The sequence below is a fragment of the Oncorhynchus keta genome, unplaced genomic scaffold (assembly GCF_023373465.1).
Source record: "Oncorhynchus keta strain PuntledgeMale-10-30-2019 unplaced genomic scaffold, Oket_V2 Un_contig_19499_pilon_pilon, whole genome shotgun sequence".
In the NCBI taxonomy this organism is placed as follows: domain Eukaryota; kingdom Metazoa; phylum Chordata; class Actinopteri; order Salmoniformes; family Salmonidae; genus Oncorhynchus; species Oncorhynchus keta.
The window spans coordinates 17,635-42,048 of record NW_026281510.1 but is presented as its reverse complement, the minus strand read 5'-3'; the positions used below and the strand labels follow the sequence as shown (position 1 = coordinate 42,048).

The 24,414-nt window shown below is 44.5% G+C and overlaps 1 protein-coding gene across 1 annotated transcript; it reads right to left on the bottom strand.

Moving 5' to 3' along the window:
• Positions 1 to 2,945: 2,945 nt before the first annotated feature.
• On the bottom strand, positions 2,946 to 23,159 carry LOC127920426 (serine/threonine-protein kinase ULK4-like; the record flags this gene model as incomplete). Its single annotated transcript, XM_052504512.1, has 4 exons — positions 2,946 to 3,335; positions 4,495 to 4,680; positions 11,273 to 11,365; positions 22,993 to 23,159. Coding segments are annotated over 4 exons (677 nt in total), but the record flags the coding sequence as incomplete, so codon positions are not given.
• Positions 23,160 to 24,414: the final 1,255 nt, after the last annotated feature.

Here is a 24,414-nt window from a genome sequence, read left to right as displayed (position 1 = left end):
TCATGTCCTGTAGAATGTAGCCTGTATCTATAATACATCATGTCCTGTAGAATGTAGCCTGTATCTATAATACATCATGTCCTGTAGAATGTAGCCTGTATCTATAATACATCATGTCCTGTAGAATGTAGCCTGTATCTATAATACATCATAATACATCATGTCCTGTAGAATGTAGCCTGTATCTATAATACATCATGTCCTGTAGAATGTAGCCTGTATCTATAATACATCATGTCCTGTAGAATGTAGCCTGTATCTATAATACATCAGCCTGTATCTATAATACATCATGTCCTGTAGAATGTAGCCTGTATCTATAATACATCATGTCCTGTAGAATGTAGCCTGTATCTATAATACATCATGTCCTGTAGAATGTAGCCTGTATCTATAATATACATCATGTCCTGTAGAATGTAGCCTGTATCTATAATACATCATGTCCTGTAGAATGTAGCCTGTATCTATAATACATCATGTCCTGTAGAATGTAGCCTGTATCTATAATACATCATGTCCTGTAGAATGTAGCCTGTATCTATAATACATCATGTCCTGTAGAATGTAGCCTGTATCTATAATACATCATGTCCTGTAGAATGTAGCCTGTATCTATAATACATCATGTCCTGTAGAATGTAGCCTGTATCTATAATACATCATGTCCTGTAGAATGTAGCCTGTATCTATAATACATCATGTCTCTATAATACATCATGTCCTGTAGAATGTAGCCTGTATCTATAATACATCATGTCCTGTAGAATGTAGCCTGTATCTATAATACATCATGTCCTGTAGAATGTAGCCTGTATCTATAATACATCATGTCCTGTAGAATGTAGCCTGTATCTATAATACATCATGTCCTGTAGAATGTAGCCTGTATCTATAATACATCATGTCCTGTAGAATGTAGCCTGTATCTATAATACATCATGTCCTGTAGAATGTAGCCTGTATCTATAATACATCATGTCCTGTAGAATGTAGCCTGTATCTATAATACATCATGTCCTGTAGAATGTAGCCTGTATCTATAATACATCATGTCCTGTAGAATGTAGCCTGTATCTATAATACATCATGTCTGTATCTATAATACATCATGAATGTAGCCTGTATCTATAATACATCATGTCCTGTAGAATGTAGCCTGTATCTATAATACATCATGTCCTGTAGAATGTAGCCTGTATCTATAATACATCATGTCCTGTAGAATGTAGCCTGTATCTATATGTCCTGTAGAATACATCATGTCCTGTAGAATGTAGCCTGTATCTATAATACATCATGTCCTGTCCTAGAATGTAGCCTGTATCTATAATACATCATGTCCTGTAGAATGTAGCCTGTATCTATAATACATCATGTCCTGTAGAATGTAGCCTGTATCTATAATACATCATGTCCTGTAGAATGTAGCCTGTATCTATAATACATCATGTCCTGTAGAATGTAGCCTGTATCTATAATACATCATGTCCTGTAGAATGTAGCCTGTATCTATAATACATCATGTCCTGTAGAATGTAGCCTGTATCTATAATACATCATGTCCTGTAGAATGTAGCCTGTATCTATAATACATCATGTCCTGTAGAATGTAGCCTGTATCTATAATACATCATGTCCTATAGAATGTAGCCTGTATCTATAATACATCATGTCCTGTAGAATGTAGCCTGTATCTATAATACATCATGTCCTGTAGAATGTAGCCTGTATCTATAATACATCATGTCCTGTAGAATGTAGCCTGTATCTATAATACACAAACCGTCCAACTAAGAAAATAAAAAACACATAGACACTGTAGGCACTTAAAGGAAAACTCTTTCCCAAAACTAACTTTTGGTAAAATGCATCATACTGGCAGACAGCACCACAAATGACCACTATATTACATCAGTGACTCAAGAGAATGTGATGGCTCTCTACACTCTTAGAAAAACGTGCTTTCTAGGACCTAAAAGGGTTCTTTGGCTGTCCCCATAGGATAACCCTTTGAAGATCACATTTTGGTTCCAGGTAGAACCCTTTTGAGTTTCATGTAGAACCCTCGATGGAAAGGGTCCTACCTAGAACCATAAAGGGTTCTACCTGGAACCAAAAAGGGTTCTCCTATGGGGACAGCCAAAGAACCCTTTTGGAACCTTTTTTAAAAAGATTGTAAGGTTCGAAGATCCAGTGGTGGGCTGTATTACTGCTACATGAAGTGGATGGTGGGGTGAGGACAGAGAGGAGGCAGAGAGAAGTCTGGTCTACAGCCCGAGGGATTCCTGCTGTGGAAGGCAACAGGCTGACAGGTGAGAAACCACAGGACATCAATGAGAGAGAAAAAGAGAGTGAGAGAGAGAAGGAAGGAAGGAGGGGGTAAAAGTGAAGAGAAAAGGAGAGAGAGCAGGTTGGTTAACACAGTAATGAGGTGAAGGGGCACTCGCCACAAAATGACGTCTTCTCTTTCTCCTCTGTCACTCAGACCCTTCACTCCTCCTCTCTACCCATCTTCTGCTGGCTACTGACTACCTTACCTCTCCTCCCCAATACAAGCATTACATAGATAGTATAGACACAGACCAGTCAACAATATGTGAATCCCAAATGGCACCCTATTCCCTATAAACTACAGCAATTCTTTCCAGAGCATTTACCCTTGGATGGTTTACCTTAACAATGTCCTTAGCAGAGCTTCAGTTGAAATGTAAAGGTTGGGAGTTGCTTGGCAACAAACCTAATATCAAACATCACTCTCTTTCTTCCTGCCCAGAGGCTCCTTTGAAAATCTCCCATTTCCCAACTAATTGCTTTCATACTGATATCAAAAAGCAATGTCTCACGGTGTTGTTATCCATTACATTCAGTCATCAGTCAGGTTGAAGACACTTTTGAGACATATCAAAAAGCCTGAACATACAACCAGACCACAATATCAATTCATGGTCCCCGATAATGTAAGTAACTGCATAGGCTCACATCACATAAGTGCATTGTAGTCTGGGTATCTGAGCTGAACCAACAGGTTAAAGACTGTTTCAAATAATGCATCAATTAAAGCAGAAAACAGTGAGTGAAGTGATGACATTCCTGAAGCCCAATCACTGTAACTGTGGCTCCTGTACAGTATTACTTCCATATTTCTCACTTCTTTGTTCACAGGAGTTATTTTGGAATGGATAGTCCCCCGATTTCCCACCCCCAGGGAGAGAGAGAGACAACAAGGCAGGCTTGAGGTCAGCTGCCCTGCCATTCCTCCAGGCCAGCTCTGAATCACTCCCCACCACAAACACTGGAACAACAGTACAGTTCGTGGCCCCCAGCCACCCGACCTATTCAGTAAAGAAGAACATACACACAAGCGTACGCACACATGAACACACACACACAAACTGGCTCTCTCTTCCTTTAATCACTCTTTCCCTCTCTCTTTCGAGGTGCTGCTGACACCTCTACTCCTACTACTACTGCTACCACTGCTGCTACTACTGCTACCACTGCTGCTACTACTGCTACTACTACTGCTACGACTGCTACTACACTATACTACTCCTACTACTACTACTACTGCTGCTACTACTGCTGCTACTACTGTTACTGCTACTACTACTACTACTACTACTACTGCTACTACTACACTACTGCTCCTACTACTACTGCTACCACTATACTACTACTACTGCTACTACTGCTACTACACTATACTACTCCTACTACTACTGCTGCTACCACTGCTACTGCTACTACACTACTACTACCCACTACTACTACTGCTGCTACTACTGCTGCTACTACTGCTACTACTGCTACTACTGCTACTGCTACTGCTACTACTACACTACTACTACTACTGCTACCACTATACTGCTACTACTACTGCTACTACACTACTACTACACTGCTGCTACCCTACTGCTACTACTACTGCTACTACCTACTACTACTGCTGCTACCACTGCTACTACTGCTGCTACTGCTACTACACTACTACTACTGCTACTGCTACTACTACTGCTACTACTGCTACTACACTATACTACTACCACTACTACTACCCACTGCTACTACTGCTGCTACTACTGCTGCTACCCACTGCTACTACTGCTGCTACTACTACTGCTGCTGCTGCTTCTACTACTGCTACTACTACTACTGCTACTGCTGCTACTAATGCTACTACACTATACTACTCCTACTACTACTGCTACCACTGCTACTATTGCTACCACTGCTACTACTACTGCTACTAATACTACTACTACTACTGCTACTCCTACCACTGCTACTACTACTACTGCTGCTACTACTACTACTACTACTACTACTACTACTACTACTACTACTACTACTACTACTACTACTGCTACTACTGCTGCTACTACTACTACTACTACTACTACTGCTAATACTGCTACTACTACTGCTACTATTATAACACAGTAGTATCTTAAGCTGTAACTAGTGCTATAGGTGGGAGGGTTCTCTACTCACCAGGCGTTTGATGATACGGAGCAGTAGTCTGTGTTGTTTAGGTTGGGTCTGGAGCTGCAGCGCGTGGCTGAGGCTCTGGAGGTTCAGGGGGCTGAGGGAGTCAGGGCTGTCCCCTCCATACAGCTGCATCAGCAGGGACAGGCACTGACTGGTCTCCTCATACACCTCCGCATCCTCACACGGCAGCTACATAACAGGGAACACACACAAAGACAACTGAATATTCTTTATTTATTATTATTATTTTTTCTCCCCAATTTCGTGGTATCCAATTGTTTTAGTAGCTACTATCTTGTCTCATCGCTACAACTCCCGTACAGGCTCGGGAGAGACGAAGGTTGAAGGTCATGCGTCCTCCGATACACAACCCAACCAAGCCGCACTGCTTCTTAACACAGCGCGCATCCAACCTGGAAGCCAGCCGCACCAATGTGTCGGAGGAAACACCATGCACCTGGCAACCTTGGTTAGCGCGCACTGCACCCGGCCCGCCACAGGAGTCGCTGGTGCGCGATGAGACAAGGATATCCCTACCGGCCAAACCCTCCCTAACCCGGACGACGCTAGGCCAATTGTGCGTCGCCACACGGACCTCCCGGTCGCGGCTGGTTACGACAGAGCCTGGGCGCGAACTCAGAGTCAACTGAATATTATTAAGATGTGCCGGGGCTACCAAAAGTTCTCCAGGAATGGGGTGCTCATCTGGGATAGCTTTCTGCAATACTTCTACGCAACACAAGACCAGTCGTGTTAATTAATTATGGTTACTGCTTTTATACAACTGTTCTATTCAGCTCTACTGTACTTTATTTTCAGAAAGTCTTTTGGTTTCTGCTCTTAGAGAAATGTCAACCTTGACACCTGTAATGAGATAACACAATGTAAACCACTGTGATGTGATTAGACTGACTCATCATCACCTGGTCCTGTGTATAATCACCAAACCACTTCTGCTAACTACAGTAGTGGAAGCTGTGAGGGGAGGACGGCTCGTAATAATGGCTGGGATGGAGTAGAATACCATTCCATTTATTCCATTCCAGCCATTATTATGAGCTGTTCTTCCCTCCCCTTCCACTGACCTACAGCCAAGCCACTAGCATGCTAACTACAGCCTAGCCACCAGCAGGCTAACCACAGCCAAGCCACTAGCAGGCTAAAGACATCCAAGCCACTAACATGCTAACTACAGCCTAGCCACCAGCAGGTTAACGACAGCCAAGCCACCAGCAGGCAAATGACAGCCTAGTCACCAGCAGGCTAACGACAGCCTTGCCACCAGCATGCTAACTACAGCCTAGCCACCAACAGGCTAACTACAGCCTAGCCACCAGCAGGCTAATGACAGCCAAGCCACCAGCAGGCTAACGACAGCCTAGTCACCAGCAGGCTAACGACAGCCTAGTCACCAGCAGGCTAACGACAGCCTAGCCACCAGCAGGCTAACGACAGCCTAGTCACCAGCAGGCTAACGACAGCCTAGTCACCAGCAGGCTAACGACAGCCTAGCCACTAGCAGGCTAACGACAGCCTAGCCACTAGCAGGCTAACTACAGCCTAGCCACTAGCAGGCTAACTACAGCCTAGCCACTAGCAGGCTAACTACAATCTAGCCACTAGCATGCTAACTACAGCCTTGTCAGTCTAGAAAATAACCATTCCAAGAGGTGATAAACATCCCAATTAATTTTCACTTTATTCTTTGGTTCAATCTGGTCTCAAACTGGATTTGGTTCCTTCACCATTTCCCTGTCATCATCATCTCTGTATTTCCCTTCTCTTCATGTTGCCAGGTGTCAAATACCACTGATAGTGACAGGCTGCCATGGCAGCGATGAGTGACATATCAATCAGTGGGAGAAATCTCCATTAACTCAGCTGTCTCGTCTTCCCTTCCCTCTTCCATTCCACTTCTTCATACTCTGTAATAAGTGTCTCCGTCCCAAATGGCACCCCATTCCTTATATAGGGCCTGGTCAAAAGTAGTGCACTATAAAGGGAATAGGAATCCATTTGGGACACTCCCTTTGCCATGCTGCTATTCCATGGACAGCTCAGCCCATATTGGTGCTGAATAAGAGCCATGATGACGTCTCGGAAGGAGATTTAGAATGTATCCTGAGACTGATAAAAAATAACGCAGGTCTGTGCTGAAGGTACATATGGGGGGGTTACTGTGATAGGCAGTTCCATAGTTTCTGTTCCATTTCTATATTTCTGTGTCAAACAGTACTGACTGACTGATGAAACATCCATGGGAGGACTATCTGTGCAACTAGGTGTAATAGTAGCCTGGTATCATGTCTGGTTGTGCTGTATAGCGAACTCCTATGATCATTATTTGGCAATAACAAACATATGAGTTGGCTATACAAAACAAACAGATGTGGGACCAGGCTAGGTATAGTGGCCCTGCCCTCATGAGAGTGTCTCCTGTTGACATTAGAGGCTAGGAGGCTAGGTATAGTTAGGTATAGTGGCCCTGCCCCGATGAGTGCCTGCTGTGGACATTAGAGGCTAAGGGGTTAGACTAGGGAGCTAGGCTAGGAGGCTAAGCTAGGGAGCGAGCCTAAGGCTAGGGGGCTAGGTATAGTGGTCCTGATGAGAGTGCCTGCCATAGACATTAGAGGCTAGGGAGCTAGGTTAGGTATAGTGGCCCTGCCCTGATGTGTGCCTGCTGTGGACATTAGAGGCTAGGGGGTTAGACTAGGGAGCTAGGCTAGGAGCCTAGGGATCTATACTAGTGGGCTAGGCTAGGGGGCTAGGCTAGGGGGCTGCTAGGCTAGTGGGCTAGGCTAAGGGGCTAGGCTAGGGGGATAGGCTAGGGGGATAGGGTAGGGGGCTTTGAAGCTTCATCATCGAGTGAGAGAGAGACACACTTTGGGTTATAAGCAATAGACCTTCTATAGGAACCCATCACATCACTGTGACCTAGTAATGAAACTGAGCTCAGCTCAGGGCTTCTCCCTCTAGTCCCCACCCAGTCCTCTATTTCAGTAAAAGCTAAAAGCTAGGGGCGTAATCACTGGGGTTTAGGCTCCTTTCACCGCTGATTCGTTGCTGCCCTCTTCTCCTCTTCCCCAGTCCCATGGGGCTAAGGGGCCAGGGGCGCAGAGAGGGCCTAATCCTGCCCCTCTTTTGTACGTCGGCCGCCACTCAGCACGAGCCAAATGCCGAAATCCCAAACAATGATCCAGAAAGAGCCCGCCCCCAGGTCTATCCCAAAAGGCCCAGCATTCTAAACTCCCTGCTCAAGCCAAACCCACCACTGAAAGGCTCTTTAGTCTCACTGTGCAGTCCTGTGCTGATAGTATTGTTCAGATGCCAATACTAAGTCAAAACAGACAAGAGTTAACACCTGCTCAGCAGGCTTTACATCAATATCCTGTTTACTCAACAGTGGTAGTAGATGCATCTAAAGAAGGATAAGAAATAACATGCAATGAATCCAATGCATGAAATAAAAGCTATTAAAGTGGGCTGAAAGAGGAGAGGGGAGCAACTAGTGGACTGACGTGTGGCAGTGCTGCCCTCTAATGCTGCCCTCAGAGTGCTGCTGCTGCCCTCAGAGATCTGCTGCTGCCCTCAGAGTGCTGCTGCTGCTGCCTTCAGAGATCTGCTGCTGCCCTCAGAGATCTGCTGCTGCCCTCAGAGTGCTGCTGCTGCCCTCAGAGTTCTGCTGCTGCCCTCAGAGATCTGCTGCCCTCAGAGTTCTGCTGCCCTCAGAGTTCTGCTGCTGAGTTCTGCTGCTGCCCCAGAGTTCTGCTGCTGCCCTCAGAGATCTGCTGCTGCCCTCAGATCTGCTGCTGCCCTCCGAGATCTGCTGCTGCCCTCAGAGTTCTGCTGCTGCCCTCAGAGTGCTGCTGCTGCCCTCAGAGTGCTGCTGCTGCCCTCAGAGTGCTGCTGCTGCCCTCAGAGTTCTGCTGCTGCCCTCAGAGTGCTGCTGCTGCTCTCAGCGTACTGCCCCCATCATGACATAACATACTTCCCCTGCCCTAAACAAATGTATTCATTAACTCACACACGCACACACAGACGCAAACACACACAAACTCTCCCAGGCATACTCTAATTCTTTGTCAGTAAGTAACATTGAGAGGGATCCTGAGGTGTATTTACTAGGACACCTGCCTGTGTTGTTGAAGTCTGTATTTAACATGTATTCAATAAGGCCTCTCTCTGCCTCAAAACACATACGTCTTCTTGATGCACTGTGCTGGTGAAGGGCTAGATATATTCATAAACATTCTTCAACATGCGGAGCAAATGTTAATTTACAGTCGCTGTAAAATTGCATATTATCAGGCACAGAGTTTGGGAGCTCATGCTAAGTTTGTATGTATTTGCATAATTTCCCATAAAATCCTTTGCTATTGCTGTAAAAAGAGGCAGGGTTATATCAGCAGTATAACACTGATTAGAGGTTTGGTTGTCTCCTTCCAAGACATGGCTGTTTTTAGTGTGCAATCTGTTTGTGACAGACCACAAGTGGAGGTCACCGAGAGAGCAGGTTTGTGTTTCAGACCCTGTTGTGACACACTCTGTTCAGCCCCCCCCCTCCCCCATAATGACACAACATACTCCCCCTCCCCATAACAAATGTATTAATTTACACACACACACACACACAAACAAAGCCCCAGTCAAACAGAAGCCTATTCAGACAGAGGTTGAGTGTGGTTCAACTGCAGGTCGCTGACTTCCAGACAGGCACATTGTCATGCTCTCAGCTCACTGTTTTTATGCAGAAATATGTTGACACAAGGCTAGCAGTCTGGGCTGCTGGTGCACTGAGTGGTGGTGGTGGTAGTGATTGTGGTGGAGGGAGGTGGGTGGGGCTGGTAGATTGAGTCACTCCCCTACGGCTCAGAGGGACAGCTTGGCTGGGCCTGAGACTGGGGCTGTGGAGGTGGATGAATCCTGGGTCTGAGTACAGGCTGTCTGCGTGTCTGTGGCCAGGGGTAAACACAGAGTGGGCTCCATGCAGCACCACGGGGCGTGCTGGCATAAAGCGTTTAAAAGGCCCTCCCAGTGGGTCTGTTCTCCTATGCCATCTGTGTGATTTACATGGCCAGAGGGGAGGCTTGCAGAGTGTTCCTATGTGTGTGTGTTCACTCAGTTCACTCACTCAGAAATACCAACTGAGAGTATGGTGGACCAGAGGTACTCTAGGGGGGAGGCTATATGGTGTGTGTGTACTCTGTGTGTGTGTGACCTCTTTGCTTTGCTATGTGTGTGTACTGTGTAGGAGTGTGGCACTACCATGTGCAACAGATACAACCTGTCCACTGGAAGTCGTCAATCCTTCAAGCCCCTGGTACTTTATGAAGGTGAGTTACCTTGACCTAACCTCAAGGCCAAAGTTAGCCGTGAATGAGAAATACTTTTGAGAAATACGAAGGCCGGCGGAAATCCCAAATGCTTTTTATTTTAAGCCTATTTCACAGTGGAATGATGGGGCTAATAATACAATTAACTATGTAATAACCTCAACTCTTCATTTTAAAACGCAGGAGCCATCTATCTCAAGACGCTGTCATCATTATTCATAAATCTATTTCTATAGATTCTTATATCACAGAACCAGCAGAAACCATTAAACCACAATGGGTCGTCCATTATTGATGATGCGTTCAGAATCCACTCAGTTTATGATGTTGTATCAGCAACAGGTCAAGTTTTCAGGGGCTTGGTCAAAAGTCATGACTGACAATGAAAATATGATTTAATATTGTTTGAAATGAATTATTTCAAGCTGACTATTTGATGTATTATCATAAGACTAGCTACACTCAATTAGAATGGAAATCACATCAAAAATACACTGGGAATGGATCATTACTTTTTCCTAACATATTTGTGTCATGTTGAATAATATTGGCAAAGATGAACCAGCATTTACCTGGCAGTGGCTAGCTCTTCCAAACCCCTTGATCTGAGGGCTCCAGCACTTTTCAAACAACTTATATCAAGTATTTTTGGATATCCTATATAAATACACTGCACTGTTTTTTAAACTGTAATAATAACACATCCAGTACTAACAGGCAGACAGACAGGTACAGACAGTACAAACAGGCAGACAGACAGGTACAAACAGACAGACAGACAGGTACAGACAGACATACAGGTACAAACAGGCAGACAGACAGGTACAGACAGACATACAGGTACAAACAGGCAGACAGACAGGTACAGACAGACATACAGGTACAAACAGACAGACAGACAGACAGGTACAGACAGACATACAGGTACAAACAGACAGACAGACAGACAGGTACAGACAGACATACAGGTACAAACAGACAGGTACAGACAGACATACAGGTACAAACAGACAGACAGACAGACAGACAGACAGACAGACAGACAGACAGACAGACAGACAGACAGACAGGTACAGACAGACATACAGACAGACAGACAGACAGGTACAGACAGACATACAGGTACAGACAGACAGACAGACAGGTACAGACAGACATACAGGTACAGACAGACATACAGGTACAGACAGACAGACAGACAGGTACAGACAGACATACAGGTACAAACAGACAGACAGACAGGTACAAACAGACAGACAGACAGGTACAAACAGACAGACAGACAGACAGGTACAGACAGACAGACAGGTACAGACAGACAGACAGGTACAGACAGACAGACAGACAGGTACAGACAGACAGACAGGTACACAGACAGACAGACAGACAGACAGACAGACAGACAGACAGACAGACAGACAGACAGACAGACAGACACCATGTCTTACCATCTGAATGAGCAGGGATGTGAGTTGTGTCAGAGGTTTGTTGATGAGCAGGAGGTCCTCTGCAGCCTGGGTCTCTCCCTGGGACTCAGCTCCCTGTAGCACACAAGCACACAGAGAGAGAGATCAGTTGACTGGCTTCAGATCAGAACTGTTGATTGACAACACTAGGTTATTGTTTTCGTCTCAGCAGTAAAGACAATGAGAAATCAATATTGTAGGAAAGAGGTAAAACAGAGAGATGTTAATGCTAAATGGCATATATTATTATATATATTATATATTGGGTGTTGAGACATACAAACAGACAGACAGACGGACAGACACACAGGCGGACAGGCACAGGCAGCACTGTGTTGAGCTAGGTTTCATCACATCTGCTAAATATTGGCTGAGGTCTGAGATGAACCAAGTGCAAGTCTTGTCCTGGGTAGAACAGTATTACTCGTCCTGTTGGACAGCTGTAACAGTGTTGTTTAGGTTAGTACAGTAGAACAGTATTACCAGTCCTGTTAGACAGCGTAACAGTGTTGTTTAGGTTAGTACAGTAGAACAGTATTACTGGTCCTGTTGGACAGCTGTAACAGTGTTGTTTAGGTTAGTACAGTAGAACAGTATTACTGGTCCTGTTGGACAGCTGTAACAGTGTTGTTTAGGTTAGTACAGTAGAACAGTATTACTGGTCCTGTTAGACAGCGTAACAGTGTTGTTTAGGTTAGTACAGTATAACAGTATTACTGGTCCTGTTAGACAGCGTAACAGTGTTGTTTAGGTTAGTACAGTATAACAGTATTACTGGTCCTGTTAGACAGCGTAACAGTGTTGTTTAGGTTAGTACAGTATAACAGTATTACTAGTCCTGTTGGACAGCTGTAACAGTGTTGTTTAGGTTAGTACAGTAGAACAGTATTACTGGTCCTGTTAGACAGCGTAACAGTGTTGTTTAGGTTAGTACAGTAGAACAGTATTACTAGTCCTGTTGGACAGCTGTAGCAGTGTTGTTTAGGTTAGTACAGTATAACAGTATTACATTATAGTCCTGTTAGACAGCTGTAGCAGTGTTGTTTAGGTTAGTATAGTAGAACAGCATTACTAGTCCTGTTAGACAGCTGTAGCAGTGTTGTTTAGGTTAGTAGTAGAACAGTATTACTAGTCCTGTTGGACAGCTGTAGCAGTGTTGTTTAGGTTAGTACAGTAGAACAGTATTACTAGTCCTGTTAGACAGCTGTAGCAGTGTTGTTTAGGTTAGTATAGTAGAACAGTATTACTAGTCCTGTTAGACAGTTGTAGCAGTGTTGTTTAGGTTAGTACAGTAGAACAGTATTACTAGTCCTGTTAGACAGCTGTAAACAGTGTTGTTTAGGTTAGTATAGAGAACAGTATTACTAGTCCTGTTAGACAGCTGTAGCAGTGTTGTTTAGGTTAGTATAGTAGAACAGTATTACTAGTCCTGTTGGACAGCTGTAGCAGTGTTGTTTAGGTTAGTACAGTAGAACAGTATTACTAGTCCTGTTGGACAGCTGTAGCAGTGTTGTTTAGGTTAGTACAGTAGAACAGTATTACTAGTCCTGTTAGACAGCTGTAGTGTTGTTTAGGTTAGTACAGTAGAACAGTATTACTAGTCCTGTTAGACAGCTGTAACAGTGTTGTTTAGGTTAGTACAGTAGAACAGTATTACTAGTCCTGTTGGACAGCTGTAACAGTGTTGTTTAGGTTAGTACAGTAGAACAGTATTACTAGTCCTGTTGGACAGCTGTAACAGTGTTGTTTAGGTTAGTACAGTAGAACAGTATTACTAGTCCTGTTAGACAGCAGTAGAACAGTGTTGTTTAGGTTAGTACAGTAGAACAGTATTACTAGTCCTGTTAGACAGCTATAGCAGTGTTGTTTAGGTTAGTACAGTAGAACAGTATTACTAGTCCTGTTGGACAGCTGTAGCAGTGTTGTTTAGGTTAGTACAGTAGAACAGTATTACTAGTCCTGTTGGACAGCTGTAACAGTGTTGTTTAGGTTAGTACAGTAGAACAGTATTACTAGTCCTGTTGGACAGCTGTAACAGTGTTGTTTAGGTTAGTACAGTAGAACAGTATTACTAGTCCTGTTGGACAGCTGTAACAGTGTTGTTTAGGTTAGTACAGTAGAACAGTATTACTAGTCCTGTTAGACAGCTGTAACAGTGTTGTTTAGGTTAGTACAGTAGAACAGTATTACTAGTCCTGTTGGACAGCTGTAGCAGTGTTGTTTAGGTTAGTACAGTAGAACAGTATTACTAGTCCTGTTAGACAGCTGTAACAGTGTTGTTTAGGTTAGTACAGTAGAACAGTATTACTAGTCCTGTTGGACAGCTGTAGCAGTGTTGTTTAGGTTAGTATAGTAGAACAGTATTACTAGTCCTGTTAGACAGCTGTAACAGTGTTGTTTAGGTTAGTACAGTAGAACAGTATTACTAGTCCTGTTAGACAGCTGTAGCAGTGTTGTTTAGGTTAGTACAGTAGAACAGTATTACCAGTCCTGTTAGACAGCTATAGCAGTGTTGTTTAGGTTAGTATAGTAGAACAGTATTACTAGTCCTGTTAGACAGCTGTAACAGTGTTGTTTAGGTTAGTACAGTAGAACAGTATTACCAGTCCTGTTAGACAGCTGTAGCAGTGTTGTTTAGGTTAGTATAGTATAACAGTATTACTAGTCCTGTTGGACAGCTGTAACAGTGTTGTTTAGGTTAGTACAGTAGAACAGTATTACTAGTCCTGTTAGACAGCTGTAGCAGTGTTGTTTAGGTTAGTACAGTAGAACAGTATTACTAGTCCTGTTAGACAGCTGTAACAGTGTTGTTTAGGTTAGTATAGTAGAACAGTATTACTAGTCCTGTTAGACAGCTGTAGCAGTGTTGTTTAGGTTAGTACAGTAGAACAGTATTACTAGTCCTGTTAGACAGCTGTAGCAGTGTTGTTTAGGTTAGTACAGTATAACAGTATTACTAGTCCTGTTAGACAGCTGTAGCAGTGTTGTTTAGGTTAGTACAGTAGAACAGTATTACTAGTCCTGTTAGACAGCTGTAGCAGTGTTGTTTAGGTTAGTACAGTAGAACAGTATTACTAGTCCTGTTGGACAGCTGTAACAGTGTTGTTTAGGTTAGTACAGTAGAACAGTATTACTAGTCCTGTTAGACAGCTGTAGCAGTGTTGTTTAGGTTAGTACAGTAGAACAGTATTACTAGTCCTGTTAGACAGCTGTAGCAGTGTTGTTTAGGTTAGTACAGTAGAACAGTATTACTAGTCCTGTTAGACAGCTGTAGCAGTGTTGTTTAGGTTAGTACAGTAGAACAGTATTACTAGTCCTGTTAGACAGCTGTAACAGTGTTGTTTAGGTTAGTACAGTAGAACAGTATTACTAGTCCTGTTAGACAGCTGTAGCAGTGTTGTTTAGGTTAGTACAGTAGAACAGTATTACTAGTCCTGTTAGACAGCTGTAGCAGTGTTGTTTAGGTTAGTACAGTAGAACAGTATTACTAGTCCTGTTAGACAGCTGTAACAGTGTTGTTTAGGTTAGTACAGTAGAACAGTATTACTAGTCCTGTTGGACAGCTGTAACAGTGTTGTTTAGGTTAGTACAGTAGAACAGTATTACTAGTCCTGTTAGACAGCTGTAGCAGTGTTGTTTAGGTTAGTATAGTAGAACAGCATTACTAGTCCTGTTAGACAGCTGTAGCAGTGTTGTTTAGGTTAGTATAGTAGAACAGTATTACTAGTCCTGTTGGACAGCTGTAGCAGTGTTGTTTAGGTTAGTACAGTAGAACAGTATTACTAGTCCTGTTAGACAGCTGTAGCAGTGTTGTTTAGGTTAGTATAGTAGAACAGTATTACTAGTCCTGTTAGACAGCTGTAGCAGTGTTGTTTAGGTTAGTACAGTAGAACAGTATTACTAGTCCTGTTAGACAGCTGTAGCAGTGTTGTTTAGGTTAGTATAGTAGAACAGTATTACTAGTCCTGTTAGACAGCTGTAGCAGTGTTGTTTAGGTTAGTATAGTAGAACAGTATTACTAGTCCTGTTGGACAGCTGTAGCAGTGTTGTTTAGGTTAGTACAGTAGAACAGTATTACTAGTCCTGTTGGACAGCTGTAGCAGTGTTGTTTAGGTTAGTACAGTAGAACAGTATTACTAGTCCTGTTAGACAGCTGTAACAGTGTTGTTTAGGTTAGTACAGTAGAACAGTATTACTGGTCCTGTTAGACAGCGTAACAGTGTTGTTTAGGTTAGTACAGTAGAACAGTATTACTAGTCCTGTTGGACAGCTGTAACAGTGTTGTTTAGGTTAGTACAGTAGAACAGTATTACTAGTCCTGTTGGACAGCTGTAACAGTGTTGTTTAGGTTAGTACAGTAGAACAGTATTACTAGTCCTGTTGGACAGCTGTAGCAGTGTTGTTTAGGTTAGTACAGTAGAACAGTATTACTAGTCCTGTTGGACAGCTGTAACAGTGTTGTTTAGGTTAGTACAGTAGAACAGTATTACTAGTCCTGTTGGACAGCTGTAACAGTGTTGTTTAGGTTAGTACAGTAGAACAGTATTACTAGTCCTGTTAGACAGCTGTAACAGTGTTGTTTAGGTTAGTACAGTAGAACAGTATTACTGGTCCTGTTAGACAGCTGTAGCAGTGTTGTTTAGGTTAGTATAGTAGAACAGTATTACTAGTCCTGTTGGACAGCTATAGCAGTGTTGTTTAGGTTAGTACAGTAGAACAGTATTACTAGTCCTGTTGGACAGCTGTAACAGTGTTGTTTAGGTTAGTACAGTAGAACAGTATTACTAGTCCTGTTGGACAGCTGTAACAGTGTTGTTTAGGTTAGTACAGTAGAACAGTATTACTAGTCCTGTTAGACAGCTGTAGCACCATTAGTCTCACCCTTAACATATTCAAATCTTCAAATCTCCTTTAAAACAAATGCCTGGCCTTAACAGCAGTCACCTCCTGGGAGGTAGATTTCATTTCTATGACAAACTGGCTGTTCCCTTTGGTGGATGGAAATAGATGTAGAACAAATCAAAATAAGACTGGCTGGTTGGTTGGGTTAGACTGAAAGACACTCTCCATCTGGTTCTCTTCTGGTTTCTCAACCCCTCCCTCTCCTCTCCCTCCTTTTCTCTCTCTCCCTCCTCTCCTTTCCCCTCTGTCCTCTCCCTCCTCTCCTCTCACTCCCTCCCTCTTCTCCTCTCCCTGCTCTCTCTCTCTCTCTTTCCTTCTGAGGGACTGCTGGCTTATTTTAAGCAGGTTTTTCGGTCAGCACAAAACTTTGGGAAGGAAGATTGGCTGTCTGCAGTTAATGTGATTATTATTCCATGCTATTTTTTCAGCTCTTCTTCTTTTGCTTAATTGTGAAGCATGTAGAACTTTCTCGATTAACTTCCTCATCCATTTAAAATATTAATTCTGAGTGAATCAGAGAGAGAGAGAGAGAGCGAGACAACTTGAAGACGACACTGGCCACATATTCTTCCTTCCTTATCATTATTACCTAAATGAATTTGGTTTGTGCAGAAGCCCTTTTAATGAGCTTTGCATTTTTTCATTCCAGTGAGAGAATTGATTTCCATTATGTCATTCCCCTCTCCTCTCGTCTCCTCTGTTCTCCCAATGTCCGGGCTGCATAAATATGTATACCAGGAAGTGGACGAAGGCTCTGTAGAGGACAACTAAAGCTAATGAGGGGCAGTGGGAGACAATGGAGTGTCCCTCGGGTGGGGGACCTTGTGAATCCTTAGTGTCTAAAAGATGAACTTCAATGGGATATATTTGCTTCTTACTGCTCATCCCACTGGAAGTTGAGAAGAGGCAAATATATAAAATACAGTGCATTCAGAAAGCATTCAGACCTCCTGACTTTTTCAACATTTTGCTACGTTACAGCATTAAATAGTGTTTTCCCCTCCTCAATCTACACACAATGCCCCATAATGACGAAGCAAAAACAAGTTTTTATCAAATGTATAAAAATAAAAATAAACTGAAATATCACATTTACATAAGTATTCAGACCTTTTACTCAGTATTTGTTGAAGCACCTCAAGTCTTCTTGGGTATGATGCTACAAGCTTGGCACAACTGTATTTGGGGAGTTTATCCCGTTCTTCTCTGAAGATCCTCTCAAGCTCTGTCAGGTTTGGAAGGAATTGCTGCACAATTATATTTTTGGTCTCTCCAGAGATGTTTGATCAGGTTTAAGTCTGGGCTCTGGCTGGGCCACTCAAGGACATTCAGAGACACTGTGAAGCACGGTGATGAGGTGTGATGGTGTGGGGGTGCTTTGCTAGGACCAAAAGACTCCTCAACAGCTTCTACCTCCAAGCCATAAGACTGCTGAACAACTCCTAAAATCGCCACCGGACAATTTACATTGACAAAATGTAAAAAACTGAACTCCCTCCTGTTACCTCTGGTACCGTCCCCAACTATACGGGAGTCCTTTCCTTCCCCAGTCCCTCCCCTGTGTGCTGCCCTTCTGGCAACTTTATGCGACTTGTACAGGTGGTGAGCAATCAGCCCTTGATTCCTCACCAATCCCCAATCAGCCCCAAGTAGTCCTGGCCGGAGAGCCCGTCGGGACCTGGCACGTCCAGCACACCCCCCCCCCTAACTCTGTCATCAGTGTGACGTATGTCTCCCTTCTCAATAGGTCATCCGCGTTTCCATGCTTCGCCCCTGACCTCTGCACAACAGAAAAAGAGAAGCGTTGAAGGGACAAGAACCACCTGGTGACCCGATCGTTTGAGTCCTTTCCCCTGGACATCCAGACCAGGGGAGCATGGTGCGTGACCAGGGTGAAGTGGGTACCTTACAGGTAATACTTGAGAGTGTCTAGTGCCCACTTCACCGCTAGACACTCTTTTTCAACAATAGAGTACTTTTTTTCTCTAGGTATCAGCTTTCGGCTGATGTACATGATGGGGTGCTCCTCCCCATCGGCACCTGGAAATCGGCCGTTACGAGAATCGGATGGGAGACCAGTGCTTATTTCAGGAGGCTCACTTCTGTCTCGTCCGTCCATTTCACTGTTTTCGGGAGGTGGGCCCTGGTTAGATCGGTGATGGGGGGGGAAGCTATAGCCGCAAAGTTGGGGATAACCCCAGGCTGCCAATGGTACCTGCCAATATCCTTTGGTCAGGTCAAGGGTGCTGATGTACCGGGCCTTTCTCAATCGGTCTATGAGTTCGTCCACCCTCGGCATGGGGTAGGTGTCGAACAAGCTTATGTCGTTCACACCCCGGGAAATCATTACAGAAGCGCAGGCTACCGTCCGGTTTGGGCACCAACACGATGGGGCTGCAACATGCACTGTGAGACTCTTCAACGACCCCCATCCTCAGCATAGCCTCCGCTTCCTTTTAAACTGCCTTCCTTAGGGCCTCCAGAATCCGTTATGGCCTCTTTCATAACGTTTCCCTGGTCCGGGTACAGATGTGGTGTTCAATGAGGGTCGTGCGGCCTGGCTTCTCGGAGAACACAGCCATGTTCCGATCGACGAGCTCCCTGAGCTCTTGCTTCTGGGCCGGGTTGAGGTCCTCATTGCTCAGGTCCACCACTGGTACCGTTGGCGTCCTGGGTCTTGACCATAACACGGCAAGGCTGTCCTCTCGTGCCACTTCTACAATCTGTTGGGGCTTCCGCATCCCCGGCTGCCGTACGCGGCAATTGACAGGTCCCAGCTTCTCGATCACCTCGTATGGCTCGTGCCATGTTGCCAGGAACTTACTTTCGACCGTGGGGATTAAGACCAATACCCTGTCTCCCACCTGGAATTCTCGGGCTGGACTCTCTGATTGTAGACCTGGGTTTGGGCGCATTGGGCCTTCTCCAAATGTTCCCTCACGACTGGCCATATGGCTGTCATCCTCTCCCTCATCGTCTCCACGTGCTCTACCACGCTGCGTAAGGGGGTCAGTTGGGGTTCCCACACCACCTTGGCGAGGTCCAGTAGAGTTCGAAAGGGGAAAATCCAGTGTACTGGGGTACTTTTCAGATTGAGAACATTAGGTGGGGTAGTAGCTGGTCCCAGTTCTTCCCGTCCTGCTCGATGACCTTCCGCAGTATTTCTTTGAGCGTTTTAATTGAACCGCTCAACGAGCCCATCCGTCTGCGGGTGGAAGACGGCGGTCCGGATCCGCTTGATCTGCAGGAGAGCACACAAATCTTTCATGAGGCGGGACATAAACTCAGTACCTTGGTCTGTCAGGATCCCGTTCGGGATGCCCACCCAGCTAAAGAGGTGGAACAGCTACCGGGCGATTCCCTTGGATACCCCCATAGGGGAATAGCCTTAGGATAACGGGTGTCATAGTCCACTATTACCAGGATGTACCGGTGTCCTCGTGCTGTTTTTACCAGGGGTCCCACTATGTCCATGGCGATGCGTTCAAAGAGCACCCCGATGATCGGTAGGGGGACCAGTGAGTTTCGGAAGTGTGCCTTTGGGGCAGTCATTTGACACTCTGGGCAGTTGCGGCAGTAATCTTCCACGGCCCTCCTCATCCCGGGCCAGTGGAACCGTGCGGCGATCCGTTCCCAGGTCTTCTCCATTCCCAGGTGCGCCCCCAACAGGTGGGTGTGGACCAGCTGAAGAACAGTGCCCACGTACCGTCGGGGTAGCAACAAAACCTCTCGAAGTTCCCCCTGTTGGCGCGACACCTGATACAAAAGGTTATTCTTGATTTGGAAATGGGGGTATCGCCAGTCACTCACCCCCGGAAGTAGCTGTCCATCCACCGCTATCACTTGGGCTGCGGCGGCTTTCAAGTTAGGATCCTCCCACTGGGCCGTCCCGAATTGTCCCCTCAGTTGGCCTCCAGGGGGTGTCTCGACTGGCCCCTCGAAATCGAGGAGGGTGAGGCTGGGCTCTTCCTCCTGTGGGTTGGGTTCCGGCACCCACTCTGACTCCGGACCCGTAGATATAGGTTGATCAACCGTTTGCTCCCGGGCCGCAAAGGCGATGGGTCGTCCTCGCTCTCGTCTTCGGCGGGCTCTAACCTTCTTCCTCAGCTCGTGCCCCCACAGGGCCGCAAACAGCTGACAATCTTGTCCCAGTAGGAGAGGTACCGGCAACTCTGTTATTGCACCCACCATCATCTGGCAGTTCCCTTGTGGCGTCACGATGTTGGCTCAAACGGTTGGATACCGCTTTGTGTCCCCGTGAACACAGGAAATGGACATCTCCCTGCCACATTCAGTATACTGGTACAGCAGGCTCGTGGTTACAAGGGTAACCATATTTCCGGAGTCTAATAGAGCTTCCGTGTCATGTTTATCAACCTTCACCGGAACCACGGGTGCAGTTGGTGTGGAAATTGAGCAAGTTGACTGTCAACATATTGATACAACAGTAGCTAAGATGGGGAGAAGTCTGTCCATAATAAAGTGCTGCTCTGCCTTCTTATCAGCACTCTCAACAAGGCAGGTCCTACAGGCCCTAGATTTGTCACACCTGGACTACTGTTCAGTCGTGTGGTCAGGTGCCACAAACAGGGACTTAGGAAAATTACAATTGGCTCAGAACAGGGCAGCACGGCTGGCCCTTAAAAATACATAGGGAGCTAACATGTCAGTCTCTCATGGCTCAAAGTGGAGGAGAGATTGACTTCATCACTACTTGTTTTTGTAAGAAGTGTTGGCTAATGGGGATCCCTAATAAATACACACACACACACACACACACACACACACACACACACACACACACACACACACACACACACACACACACACACACACACACACACACACACACACACACACACACACACACACACACACACACACACTTAACCTCCCCTTCACCGGCCTGTTCGAAAAGAGATTATGGATACAGGTAGATTTGCTCGATATGGGCCAAAAATAAAATTGCGATTTTCTTACCAAATATTGCGATTGTCTTACGGAATATTGCGATTGCAATTTGACATGCGATATACACTAAAACCCCTGCGTGAACTGTTGGAATCATAGAAATATAATGATTTATATTAACTCATTTGGGATAGGGGGCAGCATTTTCACTTTTGGATGAATAGCGTGCCCAGAGTGAACTGCCTCCTACTCAGTCCCAGATGCGAATATATGCATATTATTATTAGCATTTGATAGAAAATACTCTGAAGTTTCTAAAACTGTTTGAATGATGTCTGTGAGTATAACAGAACTCATATGGCAGGCAAAAACCTGAGAAAAATTCCAAACAGTAAGTGGGAAATCTGAGGTTTGTAGTTTTTGAACTCAGCCTTATCGAATACACAGAGGGATATGGGTCAAGACGCACTTCCTAAGGCTTCCACTAGATGTCTACCATCTTTAGAAACTTGAATACGGCTTCTACTGTGAAGTGGGACCGGATGAGAGCTCTTTGAGTCAGTGGTCTGGCAGAGTGTCACAGCCTTATGACGCGCGGTCACGAGAGTTAGCTCTCGTTCCATGGCTTTTCTACAGACAATGGAATTCTCCGGTTGGAACATTATTGAAATGTTATGATAAAAACATCCTAAAAATGGATTCTATACTTAGTTTGACAAGTTTCTTCAACCTGTAATATAACTTTTTGAACGTTTCGTCCGACTGGACCAGATCGCGCTTTTGGATTTGTTTACCAAACGCCCTAACAAAAGAAGCTATTGGACATAAATGGACATAAATGATGGACATTATCGAACAAAACAAGAATTTATTGTGGAACTGTGATTCCTGGGAGTGCATTCTGATGAAGATCATCAAAGGTAAGTGAATATTTATATTCATAAATAGCATTAATGTTGACTACCCAACATGGCGGATATTGCTCTGGCTGGTTTAGGCTCTGAGTGCCGTTCTCAGATTATGCTTTTTCCGTAAAGTTTTTTTGAAATCTGACACAGCGGTTGCATTAAGGAGAAGTGTATCTAAAGTTCCATGCACAACACTAGAATTTTCATCAACATTTATAATGAGTATTTCTGTGAATTCATGTGGCTCTCTGCACAATCACTGCATGTTTTAGAACTACTGAACGTAATGCGCCAATGTGAAATTAGATTTTTTGATATAAATATCCACTTTATTGAACAAAACATACATGTATTGTGTAACATGAAGCCCTATGAGTGACATCTGATGAAGATCATCAAAGGTAAGTGATTCATTTTATCTCTATTTGTGCTTTTTGTGACTCCTCTCTTTGGCTGGAAAAATGGCTGGGTTTTTCTGTGGCTTGGTGGTGACTGAACATAATCGTTTGTGGAGCTTTTAGCTGTAAAGCATTTTTGAAATCAGACACTGTGGCTGGATTAACGAGAATTGTATCTTTAAAATGCTGCCTAATACTTGTATGTTTGAGAAATATGATTTATGAGATTTCTGTTGATTTGTATTTGGCACCCTGCAATTTCATTGGCTGTTGGCGAGGGGTTCCATTAGCGGAACGGGGTAACGGAGCAGCATGCAAATATAGAACGACTCTAACAGGAAGGAGGAGGAGCTGTGCTGCTTGAGTGACAGGGGGCGGGGCTTGGTATGTGTGGGAAGCAGCCCCAAGAGAAAGGGAGAGAGACGACAAACAGAGTAAACGATGAAAACAGACGTTACACGCGGCTGAGTGGCGCTTCAAGGTATTGCATGCAATATGGATCTCTTGCGATATGGATATTGCACATGATTCCGATGTGAAGTGGAGTAATTGTGCAGCCCTAGATACTGTACGTTTAGCATACCTGGAGTGCAATGCGCACCACTCTGGATGTGCTGGTCAGTACATTGTGCAGAGTGTCCAGTAGAGACAACAGGAGATCATGGCTACTCTTTCTCCCAGGCCTCTCCTCTCTCTCCACGTACAGGACGGCTGCCTCGCTGAAGACACTGCAGACCACCTCCACCAGACCTGAGTAAAACACAACACACACAGCATGAAGGATGACCAGATCTGAATAAAACACAACACACACAGCATGAAGGATGACCAGACCTGAATAAAACACAACACACACAGCATGAAGGATGACCAGATCTGAATATAACACAACAACACAGCATGAAGGATGACCAGCATGAAGGATGACCAGACCTGAATAAAACACAACACACACAGCATGAAGGATGACCAGACCTGAATAAAACAACAACACACAGCATGAAGGATGACCAGACCTGAATAAAACACAACACACACAGCATGAAGGATGACCAGACCTGAATATAACACAACACACACAGCATGAAGGATGACCAGATCTGAATATAACACAACACACACAGCATGAAGGATGACCAGATCTGAATATAACACAACACACACAGCATGAAGGATGACCAGACCTGAATAAAACACAACACACACAGCATGAAGGATGACCAGACCTGAATATAACACAACACAACACAGCATGAAGGATGACCAGACCTGAATATAACACAACACACACAGCATGAAGGATGACCAGACCTGAATAAAACACAACACACAGACAATATAACACAACACAACACAGCATGAAGGATGACCAGACCTGAATAAAACACAACACACACAGCATGAAGGATGACCAGACCTGAGTAAAACACAACACACACAGCATGAAGGATGACCAGATCTGATTAAAACACAACACACACAGCATGAAGGATGACCAGATCTGATTAAAACACAACACACACAAGATGAAGAGGATCAAACAAAGGCAGTGTCCCAAATAGCATCATATTCCCTATATAGTGCACTACTTTTGACCAGAGCCCTATGGGAATAGGGCGCCATTTGGAACACAAACAAGAGGCTTTAGCTGGTGCCAGAGGACATAAACAAAGAACCAATGGCTCCACCACACAGAGTTTTAAAGTACAAGCTGGTGTTTTACAAGGCCTCAATACAACTCACTCTACTTAAAATGAAGTTGCACTTTTCTTCCATTGATGAAGTACATGAACCAGTTTCAGGCCTTGAGAGAAGGCCCTTTATGATACATCACAGAGAGTAGCTCTCTCTGACTGATGGGCTACTTCCTCCAGTATGATCTATACAGGACATTAGATCATATATAAACCTCGAGATGCTTCCATTGGTAGCAATATTATGATAGAAAATAGACAAATAATGACAGAAAAACGTAAATGCGAACTGGGTGCTTTTTGCACATGGA